The sequence below is a fragment of the Cupressus sempervirens genome, chromosome 9, assembly GCF_028749045.1.
Source record: "Cupressus sempervirens isolate cs-2001-9-10 chromosome 9, ASM2874904v1, whole genome shotgun sequence".
Taxonomy (NCBI): domain Eukaryota; kingdom Viridiplantae; phylum Streptophyta; class Pinopsida; order Cupressales; family Cupressaceae; genus Cupressus; species Cupressus sempervirens.
This window is the reverse complement of record NC_143126.1, coordinates 382,941,370-382,964,676: the sequence shown is the minus strand read 5'-3', so window position 1 is coordinate 382,964,676 and position 23,307 is coordinate 382,941,370. Positions and strand designations below refer to the sequence as shown.

General features: G+C 37.2%; 1 protein-coding gene across 5 annotated transcripts in view; it reads right to left on the bottom strand.

The window, feature by feature from the left end:
• LPA1 (tetratricopeptide repeat (TPR)-containing protein) overlaps positions 1–23,307 on the bottom strand; it is a 259,238-nt gene that overhangs the window by 77,528 nt on the left and 158,403 nt on the right. For all 5 annotated transcript variants that reach the window (XR_016356121.1, XR_016356122.1, XM_089800232.1 and 2 more), the window contains one exon: positions 3,109–3,205. Coding sequence is in view for 3 of the 5 variants with exons in the window: in XM_089800232.1 (XP_089656358.1) it covers positions 3,109–3,205 (97 nt within the window). In the remaining 2 variants the exon portion in view is untranslated. The remainder of the gene's footprint in view (positions 1–3,108; positions 3,206–23,307) is intronic.

Here is a 23,307-nt window from a genome sequence, read left to right as displayed (position 1 = left end):
TTTATTTTTGTTTGTAGATCCAACAGGATGCAATGCATGAGAAGATGTAATTACATGTAATATGAGTTGCATGTGCTTGTAAAGATGTAATCTGAGTTGTATGTACAGTTACATATAAACCAATAATTTCTCTTCTAGTTAGACTAGGTCAAAGTTGGTTGAGTTGCTCCCACTTTTTCCTCCATCTTTTTCTTAACTCCTGTGCCTATATAAAGAAGTGTCCCCCTCATTGTAAAATGATCTTATATCTTCATTGTATGCAAGAGAGCTTTGGAGAAATTGTTTCAGCAGAACTTTGTTTTTGTAGCACTATTTAAAGTGAATATAAAAGAGCAATTGAGACTTAACTTTGATTGAGTCAGATTGTTACTTGTATGAATTAGAAGCTTTGTCTGTAATTCACATACATTATCTTTGATTCATATTATCTTGTGTTCTTGATAATTGAGTATAAAAAGAGTCAAGAAGCAGGAGCAATTGTGGAAATATATAGTTATAAGCTTTGTTTGTAGCTTGTATTTCCTTCTTTATTCACAAAATAGTTAAGATATCTTTAAATTCTAGAAGTTTTTGTGCCCTATTAGTAAAGCTTTCACTTTGGTGCTTGCGAACATTAAATGCAGCCACAGAATTTGATACCCCTGCTGCAATTGAAATTACAGGCCTACAACAAGTCAGGTTTACATATCCAGACTGTAATTTTCATACTTCAGTTATCTGAATGGTGGATTAAAGATATTTTGAAGACGCATGTTTTATAGGAACTCCTATCAAGTATGTGCACATGATTTGGTGGAGCCTTGTTAACCATATTCTTGCTGCCAGACTGTAACAGCACACCTCCAGTCCATCTAGTATCAAACACAAGGTGTCGTGTGATAATAGACATCTCTATCCAACCGCTGAAATGATTAGATGCTTACTCCATTTCCTTTTCACAAAATTGGTTGCTTCTATAATGGTCAATCTCTGTTCACTCTTATTACACCAGTATTATTACTTCACTATATTCTAATCATGGATTTCAATATATATACAAGTATCCTCTAGTCATAACTTTCTGAACAATCTGAACCTGCAACCGTCATACTAATTTCTTAATGGGTAAAAGTGAATGATATATGTATTTACATTGCTATTTTGTTATGATCAAAGTGCTTCCTTGTTGCTGAATATTCTCTAGTCATAATCAATTCATGTCCTGAATATGTTTCCAGGTTCAACAAATATTCCTGAATAATAGTTCCAATATACACAATACAAGTTGAACATTCTAATCGAAGTATGGCAGGAGCATATTTGAAGACGAGGATTACACCTCGTGAATATGAAGATTCTCCCCTTCGTATGGCAATTGGGATTCTAAATTTTGCAAAAAATTAGAGTTCCATCAGGTTGTTTAATTCCTCCTCTTCTTTCCAAATCCCTTCTCTAGGCAAGAATGGGGTTTTGGGGTACTCTAATGTTAGAGGTTACATTGTTGTTCTCTAAATGATTTGAACTAGTGTCTCTCCCTTGGTTGGGACAACTTTTAATTACTGATCGAATCCCATGTTTTAAAGGACCTGGAGGAGGGCCTGATTTGATTTTTTTCATTTAACTTATCACTGTTTGGTTTCTTTGTTCCATATAGGATCTCATCTCATTGGCTATGTCATTCATGGAGTCTTTCCTTGTTCTTCTCTTGTAAGTTTGCATAAGTTTCTACTCATAGGATGATGCTTTGATACCACTATAATGTCTTTTTTTCCAGACTGAGTATCTGGATGCTAAAAACCTGTCGCAACTGCTAGCAGATACAAAAGATACATAAATATATATATATGAACATATAATTATTATTAGTAAAGAACGAAATAAATTGTTCGTTAAATTATCTAACTACTAGTTCCCATACTGCACCCACCTAATCCTTAGAAGAAGATTCTACTTAGATTTGCATAACACTTGGATAAGAACAATTCTCAACTAAGCAACCATCATATTGAGAGTGTCCTTCTAAGGCCTTTGGGATCTTTATTAATGAGTGAACTCATTAATAATAAATACTTGGCTGAGATCCTACCTCTAACCAAGCCTCTTATCTGTAACATATGCATATGATCAACCACTACATTTTATATATATATATATATATATATATATATATATATCTCCCTCTCTCAATTCCAAATTGGAATCTCAACATTCACAACAAATGCCCTCTAATCTCTATGAGTTCTCTTTAAGAGAAAACTCATCATCCATATCCAATGTCCCCTACCAAGATCTACTTGGCCTCTATGTGAAATATAAGTTCTCATTTAATTGTAAATTCTACATCAAATTAACAAAAATTAAATCTGGCATACCTCTGATTGTCTCTAATTCTGCAACTCTATTCTCAGATATTGTTCTTTACAACGCTGATTACTAATTGGATCAATCTTAATTGTCATGGTATCTCTGTGATGTATTTATATCGCTGCAATCTTATATTTTCTTTATATAAATATTTCCACTTTTCATTCACTGCCTTTGGATTTTTTAGTGGCTCCTTGTATATCACTAACTCCAGTCACTATGTGTTAACATTTGATCTCCTTATGGCTGTCACTGCACATTACCAACCTTGACGGGTTTGGATGACTTTCCTTTGCTCTGCATACTCTGAAAACTCGTCTTATTCTCTTCGTCTTCTTCTAATGTGGCCATCATCCATAAATGTGTCTTACAACTTCTGTTTGGACAGCGACCTTGGTCGCTTTGACCAAAGTCTGCGAGCTTTGGTCACAGCCTTTGGTGCAACCAATGGTTGCTTTATGTGTTGCATTTCACTCTTGTAGTGAAGTCGGCCAATAACATGTTATTTTGATTTAAATATTTCTGCTAATAAATTCTCTTTTGTATGATATTGACTTGGTTGTGGATGATGTTATGTGTGTGTATTAACAATTATGTTTTGAAATAATAAAGTTACAAATATGTTTTGAAATGTAGAATAAAATTACACATACATATGTATGTATGTTTTATTTGACACTCATATAAGGGGAATTTCAGATATCTATTAACTTTCAAAGTTTTACAATTAGATTCATTTAGGGGTCATCACAACAATATACACACCCGACCAGATTTTCGAATACGACCATCCAACCGTAATATTATGTACACGTCTTCTCCAGGTGTTACTCCTTCAGACTCTTGTTGCTCACGAATCCAACTGAAAATTTATAAACAAAAATTGAATCAACCATCAGCTAAGACAAATAATCAACAGCATGATGATACACCTTTTATTTACACTAAAGACAAATTACATGTTATGATGCCTTCAAACATTTATTTTAATTAGGGGCATCCTTGAACAAATCATCCATTCCATTTTCCAGTATTCATATTGCATAATAGAAAATCGTAATTTTTACATTCACAGCGCATATTCAGTTTTAAAACAGTTTGTGGTTCCATCAAACAAGAGAACAACATATTTTACCTAATTTAATGATTTCATCTCAGTAGTTTCACGAGACCAGTGAACAACAAAGGAATAGAAAAATAATAGCCAAGTAAAAAATTTGTAGCACCAATTCAATGAAAGAAGGTTCAAACTATAAACAGAACTTAGAATTTCACAATAAATAAATAAAACACTTTTTGAAGTTTCTGAACTAAAATTTAAGAAGGTTAAAACTATAAACAGAACTTAGAGTTTCACAATTTTAAAAAAAACACGCTTTGAAATTTTTAATATGTGATTAAAAAGAAACTACATTGCAATATCTATTTGAACTTGTCTGGTATTGTCATGTCCCCTATTTTCCTCCAGTAAAGTTTTGTAATAAATGATACTAAAATAATATAAAATTAATAAATAAACTATACTATAATTTATTATTCATTTAACTATATTAATTTATATACTAATTAATATAATAGAACATTATAAGTAAATAAATAAATATAAATATACAACTGATTTAATAAACGTCAATCTAAGCTATACATATATATACATATATATATATATATAGTTTAATAAGTAATAAATAAAAATAATAAATAAACAAATTATATATTTATTATTTATTTCATATATAATATAATAATTAAAATATTAATAAATGAATGAAAAGCCTCATATTAATTTAAAATGCAAATATCAACCATCTAAATCGGAACAAAAGCTAATATGAGGACCAATAATTATAATCACTGAGAGAATTATCCATATTAGGGATTAGTATAACTAATTACCAATTTCCACTAGTGTCCAAATACGCAAGTAATGAAGTGGTGTGATTAGTATTAGAAAAGAAATATATGAGCAGAAGACATGCCCTTTGGCAATGTAACTCTTCAATCAGCAATAAGATATATTAGGAGACAGCTACGTCAGATAGGGAAACAGAGATGAGAATAAAAAAAAGGAACAAGGAATTATATCGGGACGGAATCAATCAGCGTTAGAAGTCCATGTCAGAATTGAATTTACAGTAAGAACCAACACGTTGATAAACTCACATCTAAGGAGGAGAAACAGGGAACAATAATTCAGCTGGAATATTACATAGCCCCTTTGATGTTTGTTATCACATTCAGTGTCATCAACCACTATACTGGAGTCGGAAATGAATAGCTATAAACGTGGCAGACACATCTGGAACCAGCGAACAAGGAGGATGTAAGAAAGGGTTCATAGAAAAAGAAATATAAGACCAATGTGTATAGCGAAGAATCCGCCAGCCTGCAAAACAAAGAGACAGAGATACACGGCAGTAGAAGGACCTTGGAAAGAATATATGAATAATAAATACTAAGTATAAAAGACTGAATCAAAACAATTCAGAACTCACCTTCACAACATTCCAGTTGCAGGTGCTTACTGAGTACTTCTCTAGGAGCAGACATAACCAAACTGAATGAAATGAAGATCGCCGACAAGAGAGGAATTTTGAGAACAGCCTAAATTCAATCAAACCAATAATTTGATTATAACAGGCAGCGACAAACACTATACATGTATCGGGTGTTTCCAAAACAAATTGAAATTTAGCATCATCACCAATCCATTTCCATACTTGAGGCAGCAGGGAAATCCTATAGCAATAAATAAATTAAGCTTCATATAATAGACTGAAGCATAATTTCCATTGTACAAATAATCAGAGCAAAAATTTTGGAATTCCTAAATAGGAGAACATATATCTTAGTGATAAATATCTGACACATTTGGTGCAACACTTTGGTACAGGAAATCATATATATTACTTGGGATATGGATTTATCACAATAGGTCAGTAAAGGTATATCAAAATAATTATATAGTAATCATTATCCTATAACCGGATCAAAAGTAGGAAATTTTCACAGTTTGTTATAATTTCCAACAAAGGGACCTTTTGGTGGTATCAAAGCATAATCCTGCCATCCTGTGAGTAGTTCATGCAAAACTTATGAGAGAAGAAAGAAAAAGACCATTGTAATGTCCCCTTCATAAAATAAATGTATTTAATTAAACTTTGTAATGGGCCAATTAATTTAATTTATCTCAGACCCATTTTATTTTGTCTTTGTAGTTTGTGTCGCCATCGGCTATTGTTGTACACCCTCGGAATAGTTTCCCAACAAGTATTTAAGCACGGTTGTAGGTAGTCTGTAGGTATGCTTGAGATTTTATTTCTCTGTACTGCGGATTCCTATTGGAGTTTGGGATTATTCACCATTTTGGAAGTGAAAGATCTTCCCTATTTGGCTTGCACGGTTTCGATGGGATTCAACCCTCACCCTATTCCATCAGTGTTCAACTAGACTGTATCCGGCAATTGGAGTGCATCTCATTATTTGCAAATCTTATCAATCTATGAATGTTCATTGTATGGTGCTTATTTTATTGTTTGCCATAAATCAAATAATATCAGTTGATGTTTCTGTTGTACAACTTGCTTTCCTCCATCTGCAAATCACACTATCAACACAAACTCAGTTATTCTGTCTCACCATCCATACAGCCTGGAATTGCTTGGTACGGCACGTTGCCTTCACCATACGGCCATATTGTGCCTTCCCACAATCCATACGACTTCTCTGAGCCACAGTACAGTTTCCCTGATACACTTAACCCTCCATACGGACCTTCCTAATAGGCAATAGCACCGTACAGCTTCATTAATATTCACTCATTCCTCCTTGAGTGATGTACGGCAATCCAACTTCCCCTTATGGCAATCTTATCCACCGTACAGCTGCTTGCACTTTTCGTACGGCCTGTCCTCACATTGTATTATAGCCGTACTTTTCATTTAGAATCCGTATGGCCTCTTTAGAACAGCCATACGGCATCTTGGGCCACCGTACGAACTTCCTGCAATTGCTTACCTTGTTTCAAAGTGCGTACGGATCCATATACAGGTTACACAAGCTATTGTTGATAAATTCCACCGTACGGCCATTATTTCCTCCTCCTTGTACTAACATCCGATCTCCTGGGATTCTGTATGGCCAGTCATGACATCAAAGAGTCGGAACATTACAACCACCATGAACAAAATCGGCAATGAGTTAAGAGCTTTTATGGAACAAACAAATCAGACCATTATGAGTCAAAATGAAAGATTAGAAAAGTATAATCAGGATCTCATACAAAACTTACAGAATATGCAAAAATCAATTGACAACCTCAAAAACAATTCCTCCAATGAGAGAGACAAGCTCTAACCATTCAAAAAATAATGAGTCTTCAAGTGCGCCAATATACCCCATCCTGCTCAGGGAAGAAATACAGAGGGAGGAAGATGAACCACAAATGACTAGAACTGAAGACATTGGAAGAGCTTATGCAACTCTAAAAGCTCACATTAGAGAAGTGGTAACATTTAGGGAGTTTTGTGAAGATAAGCAAACGGAAACACATAGAAGGCATGTAAATGAAGATATCAAACTCAAAGTCAACAAAATGACACTTCCAAACTTTGATGGATCAGAGAAAATTACAACACATGCATGGTTGGAGAAATTGAATACCGTAATGTCCCCTTTCTAAGATGACAAACATTTGTTCATGTATTGGCCTACTACTGGAGTTCCCATAAGCCAATAGAGTGTGTAGGGGACTCATATAGGGCATATAGAACTAGACATGAGCCTTTCAGGTTGGTTTGGGCAGTCAACAACAAGTTTCTAAAATTTAGGAGGGATATCTAATTTTAGGGGACTGATTAGGACTTGTCTAGGAGGTTTCCAAAGATCACTGGGGACATTTTGGAGACATTGGATGCATCTTAATTGTTAGGAAGAACTCCCACTTCACTGACACACTCTGAAGAGGCACACAATAGAGGAGATTGATTAGTACTAAGTTTCAGAGTGATAGACTCAATCTCCTACATTTTAGGAGGCATTTCCTTGATTGTAAGAGGAGATTCCTACCTTTTAGGAGGTTGTGACATTTTCTAAAGTTGAGGTTCTATGAGATCACCCCCTAGTCTCAATTTCAGGAGATTTGGGTGTGTTTCCTATTTTTCAAGAGTATCCCTAGATTTAAGGGTCTGACTACCAATTGGCCTAGGTTGTCCGGCATCAATCACATGCAAGTGACAAACTCAGTTTCATGTTTTGGAGGTGTTTGGGTTGTTCTTTGGCTACTTGGGAAAATATTTTAATATATTTAAATATTCTCCTAAGTTAGCATTTTAATAATTTAAATAAGGCTAAGTGTTTAGCCATTTTGGAGTAATGAGGAGTTTTTTTTGGCTCCATCTGGATGATTTGCCCATGTGTGATAGCTTGTTGGAAAGAACTCAATCTTTACTATTTGATTATAACTTATCAGGACCTATTTGGTGCTTGGAGCTATTTGTCATTAATAAAATAATGATTTATTTCTGTTTGGATGGCTTTATTGGAGAAATATTATAAAGTTCAAATGAAATCCACTTTAGGGATCTTTTAAGATTCGATTTTCCTTGGAGAGGGGATATAAGGAGATGGTAATCTAAAAGTGAGCATCTCATATCATTTTGTCAACCCATTTTGGATGGCGTTGCTTTGGAAGAGCATTCATCACCTAGGATGCAAACCCTAGTGCTAAGAGCAGATTTGTTGGGATGTAGCCCTCAACAAAATCAGATTCGAAGGTTCTTACGCATATAGTTTGATCAAGGCAGGGGATCGATGTCTAGTATTGCAATCACACTTTGTAGACAATGAATTTTTAGGGAAGGCGGCCACTTTGGTTCAAGTTCGTGTTCTTTATAGCAGCTTAAGTGAGGAATTCTAGAGTGTTTATTTGTAGCAGACTGACGTCGTTTTATTGCAGCAACTTGGGCTTTACAATTCGAACTTGTTTGGCTGTAGTTGGTTCCAATTTTTAGTTGGCGTCAACCTTGTTTGAAATACATTTGTATTGGTACTATTCTAAAATAAATCAGACTCTGCTGGTACAGTTTTAGAATCACTTTCAAATTAGTACGTATTGTTGCATATGATTTCTATCACTTCTATTTTATTAGTTACTATTATTTATTCATTGTAATACCTATATTCTGAAAAATACAAAAAAGAAACAACATTCTTCTACAACTTCTGTCTAGCTCTATAAGATCAAAGAAAAATCTACAGAAAAATATAATTTATATAATTAAACATTATAGCAGCAGCAAAGCAAATATCCATTTGGGATATTTCAGTGGTATCAGAGCCTCGAACCTGCCAACCTATAGGCTTAGTTGCAGGTCAATACTATGGCTAGAATTAAAAATGGGCACTCTGAGGTTTCATCTCCGTCAACTAGTATAAGTAAGATGCCTTCTACTAAGGCTTTCAATGATGCAATAATGAGCAACTATTATCAGTATCGTTCTCTTCCTAAGGAGATACAAGACATGCTTGCATTCACACAATTTATGGATATACTAGATGTCGAGGATGATTTGGTATCGAAAAGTTCATATCAGCAGCAAAGAAAGAAAGAAGAATCAAAGGATAGAAAAGAAAGTATTGGGGGAGAAGATAATTCAACAAAGGAAACAAGGACCAGCAATAACCAACAAGAAGAACTACGAGATGAAGATCTTGAAGGGGTATAAAAAGAGGATATTGAAGAGAGCCCTACTCTTCAATGGTGGTCCACATCCTTTGCTTATGGATTTACACATGTCCATAAGCTTGTTTTGGAGAGCCAACTGAAGGTTGGTGAAAAAAAGGTCATTACAGCCTTGACACATTTTGACAATTCCCACAAGTTAGTAGAGAGCTACATTTGGAAGATCCAACCTAAGGGAAGACATAAATGTAAAGAAGAGGCTTCACCAATCTCTAATTTGCATGTGCTTAAGACAATCATTGAGACAATGAAGAATGATTACTTAAACCTCCTTTCAGATAGAGATCATCTCCTTGACCTTGGTGTTATTTACTCTATTGCTTTGAGGGGGAAAGAAAAGAAGGTTGATCAGCTTATTTTAGAACTTGTAAAGGTTAAAAAAACTTTGGGAAATTCTCAAGTAGCTCTCCTCATGGTAGAAAATCAAATTGAAGAACTGGGTAAGGAGTTGAGTTTAATCCATGCTTTACCTACAAAATCACAAAACCTACCTCTTGCAACAGCGCATTCGGATAGACAACATATTCATGAGGTCAAAGAGGAAGAAGATCCACTTGATGATACATTATCCAATGATACCAGTAGTTCCATTAATACTAAGGATATACAAGATGATTCCAAAGAAGGTATAGAGGAGGATTCCAAAATTCTAAATTTGGATAGCAACAATTTTACTTCCCTTTCTCATGAGTTTGCTACCTATAGTCTTGCAGAAGTTGATGACATACGTTCAATCATTGTTGATAAACCCTTTTCCGAGATGAGTGCTGATTTGATTTTAGATAAACCACTCATTGAATTGGATGATGAGGAGGCTCTTGATCTTGATGACACAAATGATATGAAGAACTCAATCTTGGAGTATGATTGTGAAGTTGAGCATACACTTGGTGGGCCAGCCACTCAAGAGTTGTCCCTTATGGACATGGATGGCACATATATTTCTGTTAAGCAATGGCCTCACGGTTTTCTTGACAGGGCAGAAATAACCTTGTTGATTGGTGAATTTATACTCTTCAATCCATTGAGGATTAGTGACTATCCTAATGGGATCTTATGACTCATTAGAGCTTTTCATTATCTACATTGCGTTTCCAACAGTATGGGAGTGTTGGGAGGTGCCCTTATAGGTTAGCGATGCAATGGAGAGTGTTTGTTGTTGATTGGAATTGGTTTGATAGCATGTTTGATATCACTTGTGTTGCTGGTCAGAGTTATGACAGTGAGATAGGGTGGCCATTGTTGATAGTTTTTGAGCATGCAAGATATTATTCACCAATAGTTATGGTGTCTTGCATACACAGAGGATAACTTGATAGTGATGGTGATAATATCAAGTTCTTCTACATCACACACAGTACGGCATATGTTTGGTTATGGGACCCAGGTATTGATTTGCAAGCTACATTACTTTACACAGACTTCCATATATTGCTTCATGGTTTGGAGTGTGTTGGTTATCAAAATCGTTGATTAGAAACCTACAAGCCTTGTATGCTCGATGCTAGGATATTTAATCGATTTTGGCCAACTTGATAGGATCAATCAAATTGATTTGAATCCTCTACGCTTTTGACTCTGCTAAACCAAGGCCTGTACACCTGAGCCTGGGTAGCAAAACTCGGATCCAAGACATTTTATAGCAAATAGATTATAATGCAAAGGCAATCTCCTTAAATGGCAAGATTCTAAGGAAAAACTTTTGGATTACGAATAATGATTAATCTTCGAATTTTAATTACTTTAGTAGAGTTGTGAATTGCTGAAAGAAAAATTTTAAATGAAATACTAAAACAAATAAGTATCAAATCCTTCGAAGAAAAAGATTTAGAAAATCGCCAGCACTTGAATTGAGAAGTATGAATAGTTAAATGATCAGTGCCAAATTTTAAATGGGCAATAGAGTCAACAGTATATGTTCTCACATACAATTTTATGATACATAGTATCTATAAACAATTCAATTATCACGATGCATCAAATTATTTCGTTTTACGCATATTTAAACTAGTCTATAATGTTTTAACCGATACAAGGACAAAATAGATAGAAATATCAAAACAATCTTATCTTACTGTATTTGTATTTATCAAGTCTAAATAGCAGTGAACAATTTGATTTACTTACCGCAATAATGAATTATTAATAAAAAATAAAATGATTCACAAAAGATGAACTATATAATATTTAACTCTAATGCAAATAAAATTCTTACTAATTATACTGCAAGAAAGTCATGTTGAAGACACCCAATTATTGACGCTCCATTCAACACAATTTCTCACAATATTTGAAATATATGCCCAATTACCTTAATATGCAGAAGCTTAGTTCGACTTCAATCTATCCCTAGGAAAAAATTTAATAACATACATGCTTCAAAATATGTAGAGCTTTTATTTCTAAAAAAAATATCTTGAATGATATCTTTTTGATTTTGTATCACACATACTGAGGATTAAAGAATGTTGGTTGCATTGTCAAACATTGCAAAACAAAACTAACTAATATCAAACTTCTAATGTGGTTTAAACATAGTTTTACTGTGTCATAATATAACTGGCGGTTTCACGCATATACACCTAAGCCTTACACATGATATTATTTGATATACAAATCTTGTGAAGCTGCAAAAGTTCATGACACTGAAGAAAACTATGGGCAAATTGCTGTGGAACCACGGGCCATCATGCTCCTCAGACTCTATTAAGATTTTTCCCAGAACACATTTATACTACTTTTTCAATCATATCTCCATATATGATATTTCTTCCCGTGACGTTCCTGCTCTATTTGAATCGGTTCCAAATTCTTCTTCGGTGCTGCAGATATCAAGTGCGTGTGCTCACTCTCACATAATTTCTAGGATTTAAAACATACAGTAATCCGGTCACGAAGACCCTTCCATTAAAAAGCTAAATCCCATGAACATGCCAGTACTCTTGTTGGTGCCAATTTGCCTCTTCCGCTCGAACGCCTGTGACAAACACAACAAGATAGATATTAGTATTCAAACCCAAAAAATATCTTGCACTTAAATCTTGGCATCAAACTATAGAATCAAATTTTATGCCGGCCATTTGATCCCACAATTTCCGTTTTTCCAACTTCTATTTGTAAATAGAAAAGTAATCGAACATCATCAACACTAAGCTGCTTTCTATATCATAACCTGAGAAGAATATTAGGTGGTTGCACGAGTCGTCATCCTAAGCAAACATTGCCTCAGATAATAAGAACATTAGCATGGTAACTCATCTCCAAATGATATGCGTAAGACTTTTTCCTTCCGCATATTTGCTCACCAGGCATTCCAATTTATATTGGTCCTTGTTCATTCAAAATTGCAAGCATCAGAGTATGCTGACATCCATGCAGATTGTATTATTCAATTCTTGAGACATCTTCCTAATATGCTCCTCACTGGTATTATATTTCTAGCAGAGACTTACTCTCAGATTTGCAATGAGAAGAGGCATTTGTTACATTGAAAATTTTATTTCTCTTGCTAGCTCTGACTCATTGTTTGATCCTCATCCTCAACGATTGTACACGCAGTTGTAAATGTGCAACCTCTTCAAACATGTATTCCCAAAAACCTATAAGATTCAGAATTCGGGGATATCTATACTCAATGGCTCATATTGTACATATTGTGGCTCCTTCTCGATTAAGAATTGCTCTTTGCCTTTCCTAGAAATAAATAACAATCTGAGATGTGATGAGAATAGACTTGCTTCATTATCCCAATACAGCATTTTATGTCCAAGATTGAAGGACATTTAAAACTGTTTTGCAAATATGCTTTCAGACTCATGCTTCTTTACAATACACCACTTGGCAGATTAGGGAAAACATTGTGTAGAAAATACTTTGCATAGTATATCTTGAGGTTACTTGTCTTTCATGTCTACACCAATCAAGAATAATCAATATGCTCAGCACATGTGCAACAAATTTGAAAACTAGAACAACTGGCAGCGATCCTGTCTAATCAGACAATTTTCAAAAATGCTCAATCCCACTTCAATATCTGAACTTCCTTGATGTCTACTTCTGAGACTTACTACACTCCTTAAATCAAAAAGAAAACCAAGAAATTTTGGCTCCATCGGTGGCTCTTATTGGGGACATATGCCCCTTGCAGCCATACTGAGCATCTCAGTTATCTCTGGAGGAGCAGACCTGCCAAAACATAAGGGGTAATCAATTCATGAAATAATACAAATAAAATTCTAAAAGAAAAGTAAAAATACAATAAAGGAAAAAAGAACTCCCCTTTAATGCTTATTGAAAGAATGGTTTAAGGTATTGTCCATGGATTGGGAAATCCTGCATGTGACCATCCATATCCTACAAAAATACGATTGTTCCCCAGCCTTTTCAAAGATGATAAACAGTCCTAACCATAAAGCCTCGAACTTACCATGCTTTCCTTTGTCTTGATCTTTTGTTTTCCATTTCAAGACCCAATCACCTACTTTAAAAGATCGGTTTGAAGATTTTGTGTCATCAAGAAATTTAACTTCTTGTTGCTTATTTATATTCTATTCCTATGCAAGTCTCCTTACCTCATCTAGCTCAATTAATGCATTTAATCTATTTTCCATGAAATTGATATCCTCTAATTGCTCCTCAGTAACAAATTTGTAAACAGGCAGTAAATTATTTAAAGGAAGCTTTGCTTCCTTGCCATAAACAAGGTTAAAAGGAGAGAAGCCCGTAGATTTTTTCACCGTGATTCTATCCGCCCATAGCACTAAATTGAGCTTCGAATCCCATGTGCACTTATTGTTGTCTAACATTCTTCTAATAATCTTCGAGATGTTTTCTTTTCTAGACTTGGCTTGTCCATTGCCTTGGGGATGATATGAAGACAAGTATGATATTGTAATGCCATATATCCTACAAAATTCAGCAAACTCATTAGATCTAAAACACATACCATTATCTGCTATAATATTTTGAGGAACTCCGAATCTAGTTAAGATGTTCTTAGTAAGAAATTTAATTACCACTTTACTGGTAGCCTGTCAAGTGGGTATAGCCTCTACCCATTTGGTAAAGTAATCAGTAGCCACTAGAATCCAACTATTTCCACCACTCGATTTATCACTAATTTCTCCTATAAAATCAATTCCCCACATTTGGAAAGGCTCTTCTGCTTGTAATGTTCTTAAGGGAAAGGCACCATCATATTTCAACTTACCAGAGAATTTTTGACAAGCCTCGCACTTTCAAACATATGCATGACAATCTTTAAAAAGATGAGGCCAGTAATAACCTGCTCGCAATATCTTATGCGTCGTGGTCCTAGCTGAAAAATAATCGCCACATAACCCCTCATGCATTTCTCTAAGAATAACTACAAACTGAGCAACATCCAAACAAAACAGTAAAATTCCATCTTGATTTTTCCAATATAAACCTCCTTGAATTAGAACATACTTTGCAGCCTGTAATTTGATAGTTCTTTTTTTATTGTCCCTCAAATCATCTCTACATTTTGTATGTCGTAAATAATAAACTATATTAGTATACCAAGGGCATCTTTCAATACTAACTTTAGTATGATCATCATTAATCTGATTCACCTACACAACCTCCAAATTTGATTCTGCGATGAGTTTAGCCAATCCCTGCCCTCTAACTAATTTTGTGATTTGAATATCTATATTAAAGTCTTGGATTTGATTTATCCAACGGCATCATCTTCTAGTAGTTTCAGATTGTCTAAATATATCCTTAATGGCAACATTTGGCATATAAGCAATGACTTCAGTTTTGACTAAATAGGGTCGAAAAGATTTAACTGCTTTTACAAGAGCATAAGCGTACTTTTCATTTATATCATAATTACATTCAGCAACTTGTAAACTTTTGCTAAAGAATGCAATCAGCTGCTCATGCCCCTTGTCGCTCTTTTGTAACATAGCAGTGGCTATAGTATGATAAGAAGCAAACGAGAATATTTGAAAAGGCTTCTTAAAATCAGGAGATTTCAAGACTAGAGCTTCTTTTATAGCTTTCTTTATTTTAGCAAATGCTTCTACAGCTTAATTATCCCATGCGATTTTTGCTCCCTTTTAAGCATTTTAGCGATAGGTATAATGATCTCTGCAAAATTTGAAACAAACCTTCTCACGAAGTTGATCTACCCAAAGAACGATTGGATATCGTTAGTTGTTTTCGGCATCTGAATGTCATCAATGGCTGCTAACCTTTCTGGATCTATTCTTACCCTTCCTTGGAGACAATATGACCTAATAGTTTCCCTTCAATGACCCCAAAATGGCATTTTTTAGGGTTTAAAGAAATTCCAAATTCAAGAGCTCTTATGAAAATTTTCTCCAAATGCTTACAATGATCTTCTGCTCTTTTCAAATAGACAGTGAGGTCATCCTGATAAACTACCATAATCAAATCAATTAATCCATCAAAAGAAACATCAATTGCTATTTGAAAAGTGGCTCCCGTGTTCGTTAATCCGAAAGTTATCCTAGCATACACGTAAGTACCCCAAGGATTTGTGAAAGCGGCCTTATACTATTCATACTCTTAATTTTGACTTGATTATAGCCCGAAAATCCGTCCATCATGGATAACAGTTCATTACCAATTACATTTTGCAATAAGATCTCCATATTAGGTAATGCGTAATTATCCTTTAGAGAAGATATGTTCAAATTTCTAAAATCTATACATAATCTTATATCGCCGTTCTTCTTTCTTACTGGCACTAAATTTGAGACCCATGTAGAGTGCCTAATTGGTTTAATGATTTCGGCATCTCTTAACTTAATGAGTTCATCCTTCATTTTTGGGGCTAGGGTTGGATTTATTGGGCATTGTCTCTATCTAAAAGGTTTCGCATCAGGTTTTAAAGGTATTTCATGTTGAAACAAGTCTTCCCTATAAGCTTTAAGTTCATCGTAACTCCAAGCAAAGACATGTCTGTATTTTCTTGACAGAGAAATCAGGTCATCCCTAATCTTGGATGACAACTTCTTCCCTATATAAACTTTTTTGGGAGAATTTTCACTTCCTAAGTTTATTTCCTCAATATCGTTTTGGATTTTAGTGGATTTGCTATTTTTTGCACTTTCTCTTTCATCAAAGATGTAAGGCTACTAGACCTTTTGGTATTTTGTTTGTTTTTTATTGCACTTTCTTTTCCAAATAGCATTTCTTTGCCATCTTCTTCTTCCACACATCTGTTCCAATCAATGAACTGATTTTCATAATCCTTCTAACAAGTTAAAAAGCTAATAATATCTTTGTCATCTTCAAAGACTTGTCAGTTTTGTACATTATTTGGTATTGAAGGTCTGTTTTTCATTTTAACTTGAATAACCTTATCAAATGGAAGATCAATTTATCTATAGCGAGGCTGGCCATAATATCAACCAAGTAGTTAGCTGACCTATCAATCCATTTTATAGAAAAAGCATCAAAAAGTTCTAACAAATCCCATACATAATTACAATATTGTTTTAACCTTGGCTTCCTAGTTGAAAACTTATGCCTAATTTGAAAAACAATCATATCTGAATCCCCTAAAACAGTAACTTAATCCCATAAGCCTTAGCAATATCAAGACCAATAATCAAAGCCTCGTATTCAACAATATTGTTAGTACACTCAAAATTCAATAGGAAAGAAAATTCAAACATTTTACCTGATGGTGAAATAAATATAACACCAGCCCCATTTCCTTCCTTACTACAAGCACCGTCAAAGAACATTTGCCAAATGTTATTAAAATCTTCTTTCGCATGAATTGAAATTGGATTAATAGTTTTAGAAGTAGGTTTAGTTATGCTTACCTAGAAGTTATCTATGTTGGAATGGCAAAACGTGACTTCAGGATCCGGAATATAATCCTCAACCAGGTAATATGACTGGGGTTCCCTCTCAATTTTGATTTCTTTGCCCCCAACTGGTATAGTAGCATATGACAAATCTAGTTGTACATGACCACCAACCAAATTCGACCACTGTCTAGATAACAACATGCCATAACTCGCTGATATCTCAACTATAGTGATGTTAGTCCTATATGATATATGCTAAAATGACGGAAAATGAAATTTAACATTTTTAATAATTCAAACTACTGGCACAGATCTATTATCCATAGCATAGCATTTACCAAGAGGAGTATCAACTTTGAGACCTTTTTTTTTCATTACATCAACAGACATGATATTAACTGTTGCACCAAAATCAATCATACAATTCTTTATGAATTTATTATTTATCAACAATGTTAAATAAAATAAGTCTACTTGATTTGATTTTTTATTCAATGCTGTTCCTAGATATACAAAAGGTAATTCCTCATTATTTCTTGTATCATTTTTATTACTAACATCCTCTATGCTAGATAATATCTTCAAAGTTTCATCCCTGCAATCAGAAAATTTCATCATTTCCATTAAAGGAACAGTTATTTTCCACTAAGACAATGCATGATTCATAAAATTATAACAATCAGATATTTGCTTACCATTACTGTGCATAACCGGCTGTTTGGTTAGCCTAGAAGACTGATTATTTTCTTTCTACTTACCCTGAGCTTGGTTACCAGATTTTCTGGATGATTCAACCTACTGTTAATTTTTTGCAAATATACCAGCAGGATTACCTTGATCAGCATTGTTGTCTTTATTTCTTCTTTGGTAGGTGTGTTTAGTATGTTTTACTGCTGCAATAGTATAAGCCTTCCTTTCTTCTGCTGTCAATCTGCGTAAACTAGGCATATCTTCCTCATCTGAAAACACTTGCTGAATACAACCTTGTTGATTAGAACCCCTGTAGTGACAATCAAAATTTTGGTCCTCATCTATAGAATCATCTTCATCTCTACCCCACAATAGTTCTAATGATATGGCGTTAACCACAGGTTTTTCTTCACTTTCCTAATTTTCCTCCTCAAAAACAAATTGTGCAACAAAACAATACTTAGGATCATGGGGCAGCCTACATACATCACACCATGGCCCATCATCAACAATGTTGATTTTCTTTAAAAGATCAAGGGTGTCCTTAGCATAATTTGGTCTTTCTGGTTTCCCATCCTTCCAATTTGTATTGTAAGGCATGTCCTGAAGTCTTACCCTGTCATTTTTGTGGAAAGATGGTCTTTCATTTTTATTTTGTTTGACCTTTATTTCTTTTAGCATATCCATTATCTCTTTTAGTACATCCTTCTTAGGGTTTTTAGGATTATATAATTTTGGATCATCCCTTTTATTGATTTTGCCTGCTGCTTTCCTATCATTTTCAATTGCCATGGCAACTTTGAAAGCTTGTGGCAACGAAGAGAGTCTTTGAGATCTCATCTCATAATGAGTTTTACTATCAAATGCATTTAAGTAGAAATCAATCAAAAATAAATCCACCGGTCTAGTCTGTTAGCCGACTGGACGGTCCGGCGGTGTTTCTGTATTCTGTAGCCGACGGTCCGGCGGTGTTTTTGTATTCTGTAGCCGACGTCGTCGGTAAATAGTTTGTAGCGGATAGAATAATTGTGGCCGACGGACTCCTTCGAGAAGGTTCAGCGGTAGTATTTATATCCCGTCTGGGATCATTGTAAAGCATCATTCATCTACTATTGGGAATATAATTTTGTTGTTCATGTTCATTGTCCGTATGTGTTGATTTCTTTACCTGTACGGTAAACATTTGGCGTTGTTGCCTTATGAATCTGGAAGGTGCGAAGAATGAAGACTAATGCCAAATCAGCTTAATAAGGATCGGAATAAGGCGAAGGGAAAAGATGGAATCCGTACTGCACAAGAACATTTAATTCTGGCACAGTAGGCAAACCGCTGAAGGAGGTTCCAGAAGGTTGCCGACAGAAACAGGAGTGCGGAGGACTTGTTGGAGGAGACTCGGAAGTGGGTGGAATTGGTGGAAGAAGCACGGGAGGAGTCCTTGAACTTGTGTTCACCAAGAGAGAAAAACTCTGACGGAAGAGCATCAACTTGCACGGCTCGCAGTGCCGACGGAGCACGAGCGTGGAGTGATCTTTTCGTCCAGGATAGACTTCCGCGGGAAACAATTTCAGAGGATCCTTTTTTTTCACCAAGGTTCGCAGCTGTCGACACCTCTGGTGCGGAAGTTCAGACTGTCGGTGCAGGAGTTCCAACTGCCGGTGTGGAAGTGCTGACCGTCGGTGTGGGAGTGCTGACCGTCGGTGTGGGAGTTCAGACTGCCGGTGTGGGAGCGCCGACTGTGGGAGTGCTGATTGCCGGTGTAGGAGTGCAGACCTCCGGTGTGATAGTGCAGACCTCCCGTGTTGTGATGGCGAGACCCAAAGAGAAGCTGCCGAAATTTGAGGCTGATGGCACGACCGATCCCATTCGACATTGCAAAACATGTGAAACGATCTGGAGGGCAAATGGCATAACTGATGAAGACGACTGGATCAGGCAATTTTCGACAACCCTACGGGGTGTCGCGATTGATTGGTTTTCGGATATGGATCCGCAGAAGCTGGATACCTGGGATAAGATTAAAAAGGAGTTCCTGGCGGAATTTAAACTCTTGCGGGAAGATAATGAAATTGTAGCGGAGATTTTCAATACCAAACAAGGGAAGCACGAAACTGTCCACGTCTATGCCAGGAGATTAAAAGACTTAATAAACAAAATGGAAAGCAAGCCGATGGACGGATTGCAGAAAAGGTGGTTTGTGGACGGCCTACGCTCACAGTTGCAGAGGAAAATGAAAATTGTACCACCGTCGTCATATGTGAATGCTTATAACAGAGCACTGGACCTTGAAAGTGTACAAAAGACAAAGAAGAAGAAAACTAGCTCCTCTGACTCTGATGACAATGAATCTGCTAGAGATGATAGCAATGACGACGAAGGTAGTAGCAAAAAGGTTCGTGCCTTACAGAAGGATATGGTTTGAATGATGAAGGAGTTTAAAAATATGCAGAAGGAGCCAAAAGGCAGTGAGCTGTGGTGCACGGAGTGTAAGACAGACGGGCATACTAAAGGATCGTGTCCCAAGAACCAATTCTGTGACATTTGTCAAATCATGGACCATTCGACAAAGGGGTGCCCCTTTAACATGAAGACAAGAGGATCTCTGCAGGTGTTTTTCACACAGGAGGCTTCCTCGTCCGGCAGTAGCGGAAATACGAATAGCGCAGGTGCCACATCCGGAGGGTATAGGAATAATAGCAGAGGGCAAAATAACAACAATGCAAACAATAACAATAATAATGGAAGCCGAAGTCGAACCCAGTATGATGCAAACGGATGGCCGATTGTTCAATACCGAGCATGTAATTTGTGGGGTCATTTTGCACGGGGTTGTACAACGGCAAAGACACCGAAATTATTATGCAGATGGTGCGGACCCGATGATCACGAAGATTCCAAGTGTCCAAAAGCTGGAGTAAACTTGATCACTGTTGGCACGGAGCTAGAGGAGGTTCTAGCAATTACACGGAGGCAAGTGGAGGAAAAGAGAAAAGTGGGGTTAGCGCAAGTGGACATTGCAAAGGCATCGTTAGCGAGGACATCTCGGTTGAAGGACATCACCGGCACCTTGGCAAGGAACTTCGTAGAACAAAACATTGTACGACAAATCTTACAAACGGAGATACCGGTCAAGATAAGTGACCTCCTTCTCACAATGCCCTAGTTACGGACGGCCATTCTGAATCATACACCGTTTTCGAAAGCACTAGAGGACACAGGAAGGGATAGTAGGGAAGTCATGACAACAAACCCAATGCTGCTGGCACTCACATCAAGACGGCATCCGGCGGTCGTCGAGATGGGGATTTTGGGAAATGTTTTGACAGAGACAATTGTTGATGGAGGGTCCGGCGTGAATGTCTTACCGGAAGATACCTGGAAGAAGTTGGGAAAGCCAACGCTATGGCCACCTACATTCCAGTTGCTCACGGCGGACTAGCATGGAATCAAACCGTTGGGAATTCTGAAAGCGCAAACGATAACAATTGGTACGCAACCATTTTTATTGGATTTTGTGGTCATTCCATTAAAAAGAAAAGGCTATGATGCTATTCTGGGACGGGATTGGTTGGTGCAAGCAAAAGTAAAGCATGATTGGAAACGCAATACCCTATCAATGGAGCGCGGAGGCAAAAGATTCATAATTGACCTGCACACACAAATGGTTGGCGAGGAGGTAGCATTGTCAGATTCTGACAGTGAAGGCGAGAGTGATGACGAAGGAAAGAGGAGAATGGAACCGGATGAAGGAGTATTGAGACTTGACGGAGGATCGAATGACGACGACCTGGACTCGGTGAATGGCTTTTACGACTAGCAGATAGAAGACTACGAACTCTTTCCGAGTTGCAATATGCTAAAGGTCGACGAAGATGAGAAAAAGGAGGAAAATGAATGTCCGGAGGAACGCAAGGAAGCGGAAGAAGGAAAAGCTGCCATGGTTGAAGCTGAGGGGAAGAACATACAGTCTGAACACAGAAAAACAAAAGATCCCCCTGTTCGGGACATGGTGAATGGACCGCGTGGAAAGAAAAGGTTACACCGCAGCATAAAATTAGTGGAATGACACCACCAGCAACGAAATAATCCAGTTGCGCGACGACCGCAGGCACGGTGGGTGACGGAGGTGGCAAAGAACAAACGTAAGACGTACGACGGTCGGAATAAAATCAAAGTGGAAAAGTTTAAGGCCAGATGGCTTGGACCATATCAGATCCGGGAGGTCGGCGACAATCGAGTGGTAAAGTTGAGAACTTTGGACGGACAGAAGGTACCTCCGGCAGTCAACGAATCCAAATTCAAAATATATGGTGCCAGGAAGACTCCGTCGCTGTCACAGGATGGCCAGCTGACTCCGTCGTCGTTGCAGAATGGCGACGCCTGGAGGCAAAATGGAGGTACCTTTGTCAGTTGATTTCTTTTAGAAAAAAAAAAAAAAAAACAAAAACAAAAAAAAAAAAAATTGAAAAAAAACCGCGGACAGAAAGGCCCGCGGGCAGCTGCTATCCGCGGGCAAAGAAAGCCCCGCGGGCAGATGTCCGCGGGCTTAACATTTTATGAATCCTCGCCCAGTTAGCCGCCAGCGAAAGAATGGGCCACGGGTAGAAAAAGAAAGGCCACGGGGAGGACAGAAAGGCCGCGGGTGAGGACAGGAAGGCCGCAGGTGAGGACGGAAAGGCCGCGGGTAGGAGAAGAAAGGCCGTGGATAGGACACGGGTGTAATTAAAAGATTCAGCTCCGCCAGTCAGAGTTTCTCCTCTGCCAAAAACATGACCGAGGGCATAAAACTTGTCTTTCTCCGCCGGTAACAAGGGAAGGTCCGCGGGCAGTCTTCGCCGGTAAAAAGAAAGGCCGTGGGTAAAAAACATTCCCGCCAAGCTCCATTCCCTCCTCCAGCCAGACTTCCGTGGGGAAACAGAGACATAAAAAAGAGTGCTTGTTCTACCAGAAGGAGAAGAATTTCTGTGTGCAAAGGGATTGGTGGTGGATTGTAGAGGAAGCAGTAAAAAAAAAAAAAAAAACGACGGCAAAATCAAGTTGTTCAGAATGAGTGACAGATGATGCCAAAGGGAAGGGGACGCATTCGTGGTTGCCAGAAAGAGTGCAGAGTCGGCAGATAATGACAGAAATGGTGTGTTCCATGCATTTTTGTGTGGGTTTCGAAGTGCTAATTTGATCTTGGCGGCAAGGGGCGTTGCCCCCTGGACCCCCAGTCGTTGCGGATATCAGTCGTGGGAGTCTAACCAGTTCAAAAGAGTTGAAGTTGCTGCAGGCATGGATTGTTTGTGTACCAGAGGCAGTGCGAGCAGGGGTTGGCTGTGAGGCTCTCTTGGTGGATGCGTAGAGAGCTTGGGAGGAGTTGATCATCCAGTTGAAAGTAGTGCAGCAACACTTGGCTCAGGGTACCGAGGAATTGAAAACAGAGAAAGCAGCACAGGTGGCTATCAAGGTCAGCTTGAGGAGACAGTATTGTGTTAGCAGAGGCTACAAATGTAACGGGATGAATGTGGAAGTGATGTGACAGAAGCAAATTTCTCTTGTTGTAGTCACTCTGTTAATGTATTTTGTTTGTTAATTTGTCTCAGATATTTTGTCAGTCGTCAGGAGACGACTTTTCTTTTTGGGGGGGATGGTGTTAGCAGACTGGACAGTCCGGCGGTGTTTTTGTATTCTGTAGTCGATGGTCCAGCGGTGTTTCTGTATTCTGTAGCCGACGTCGTC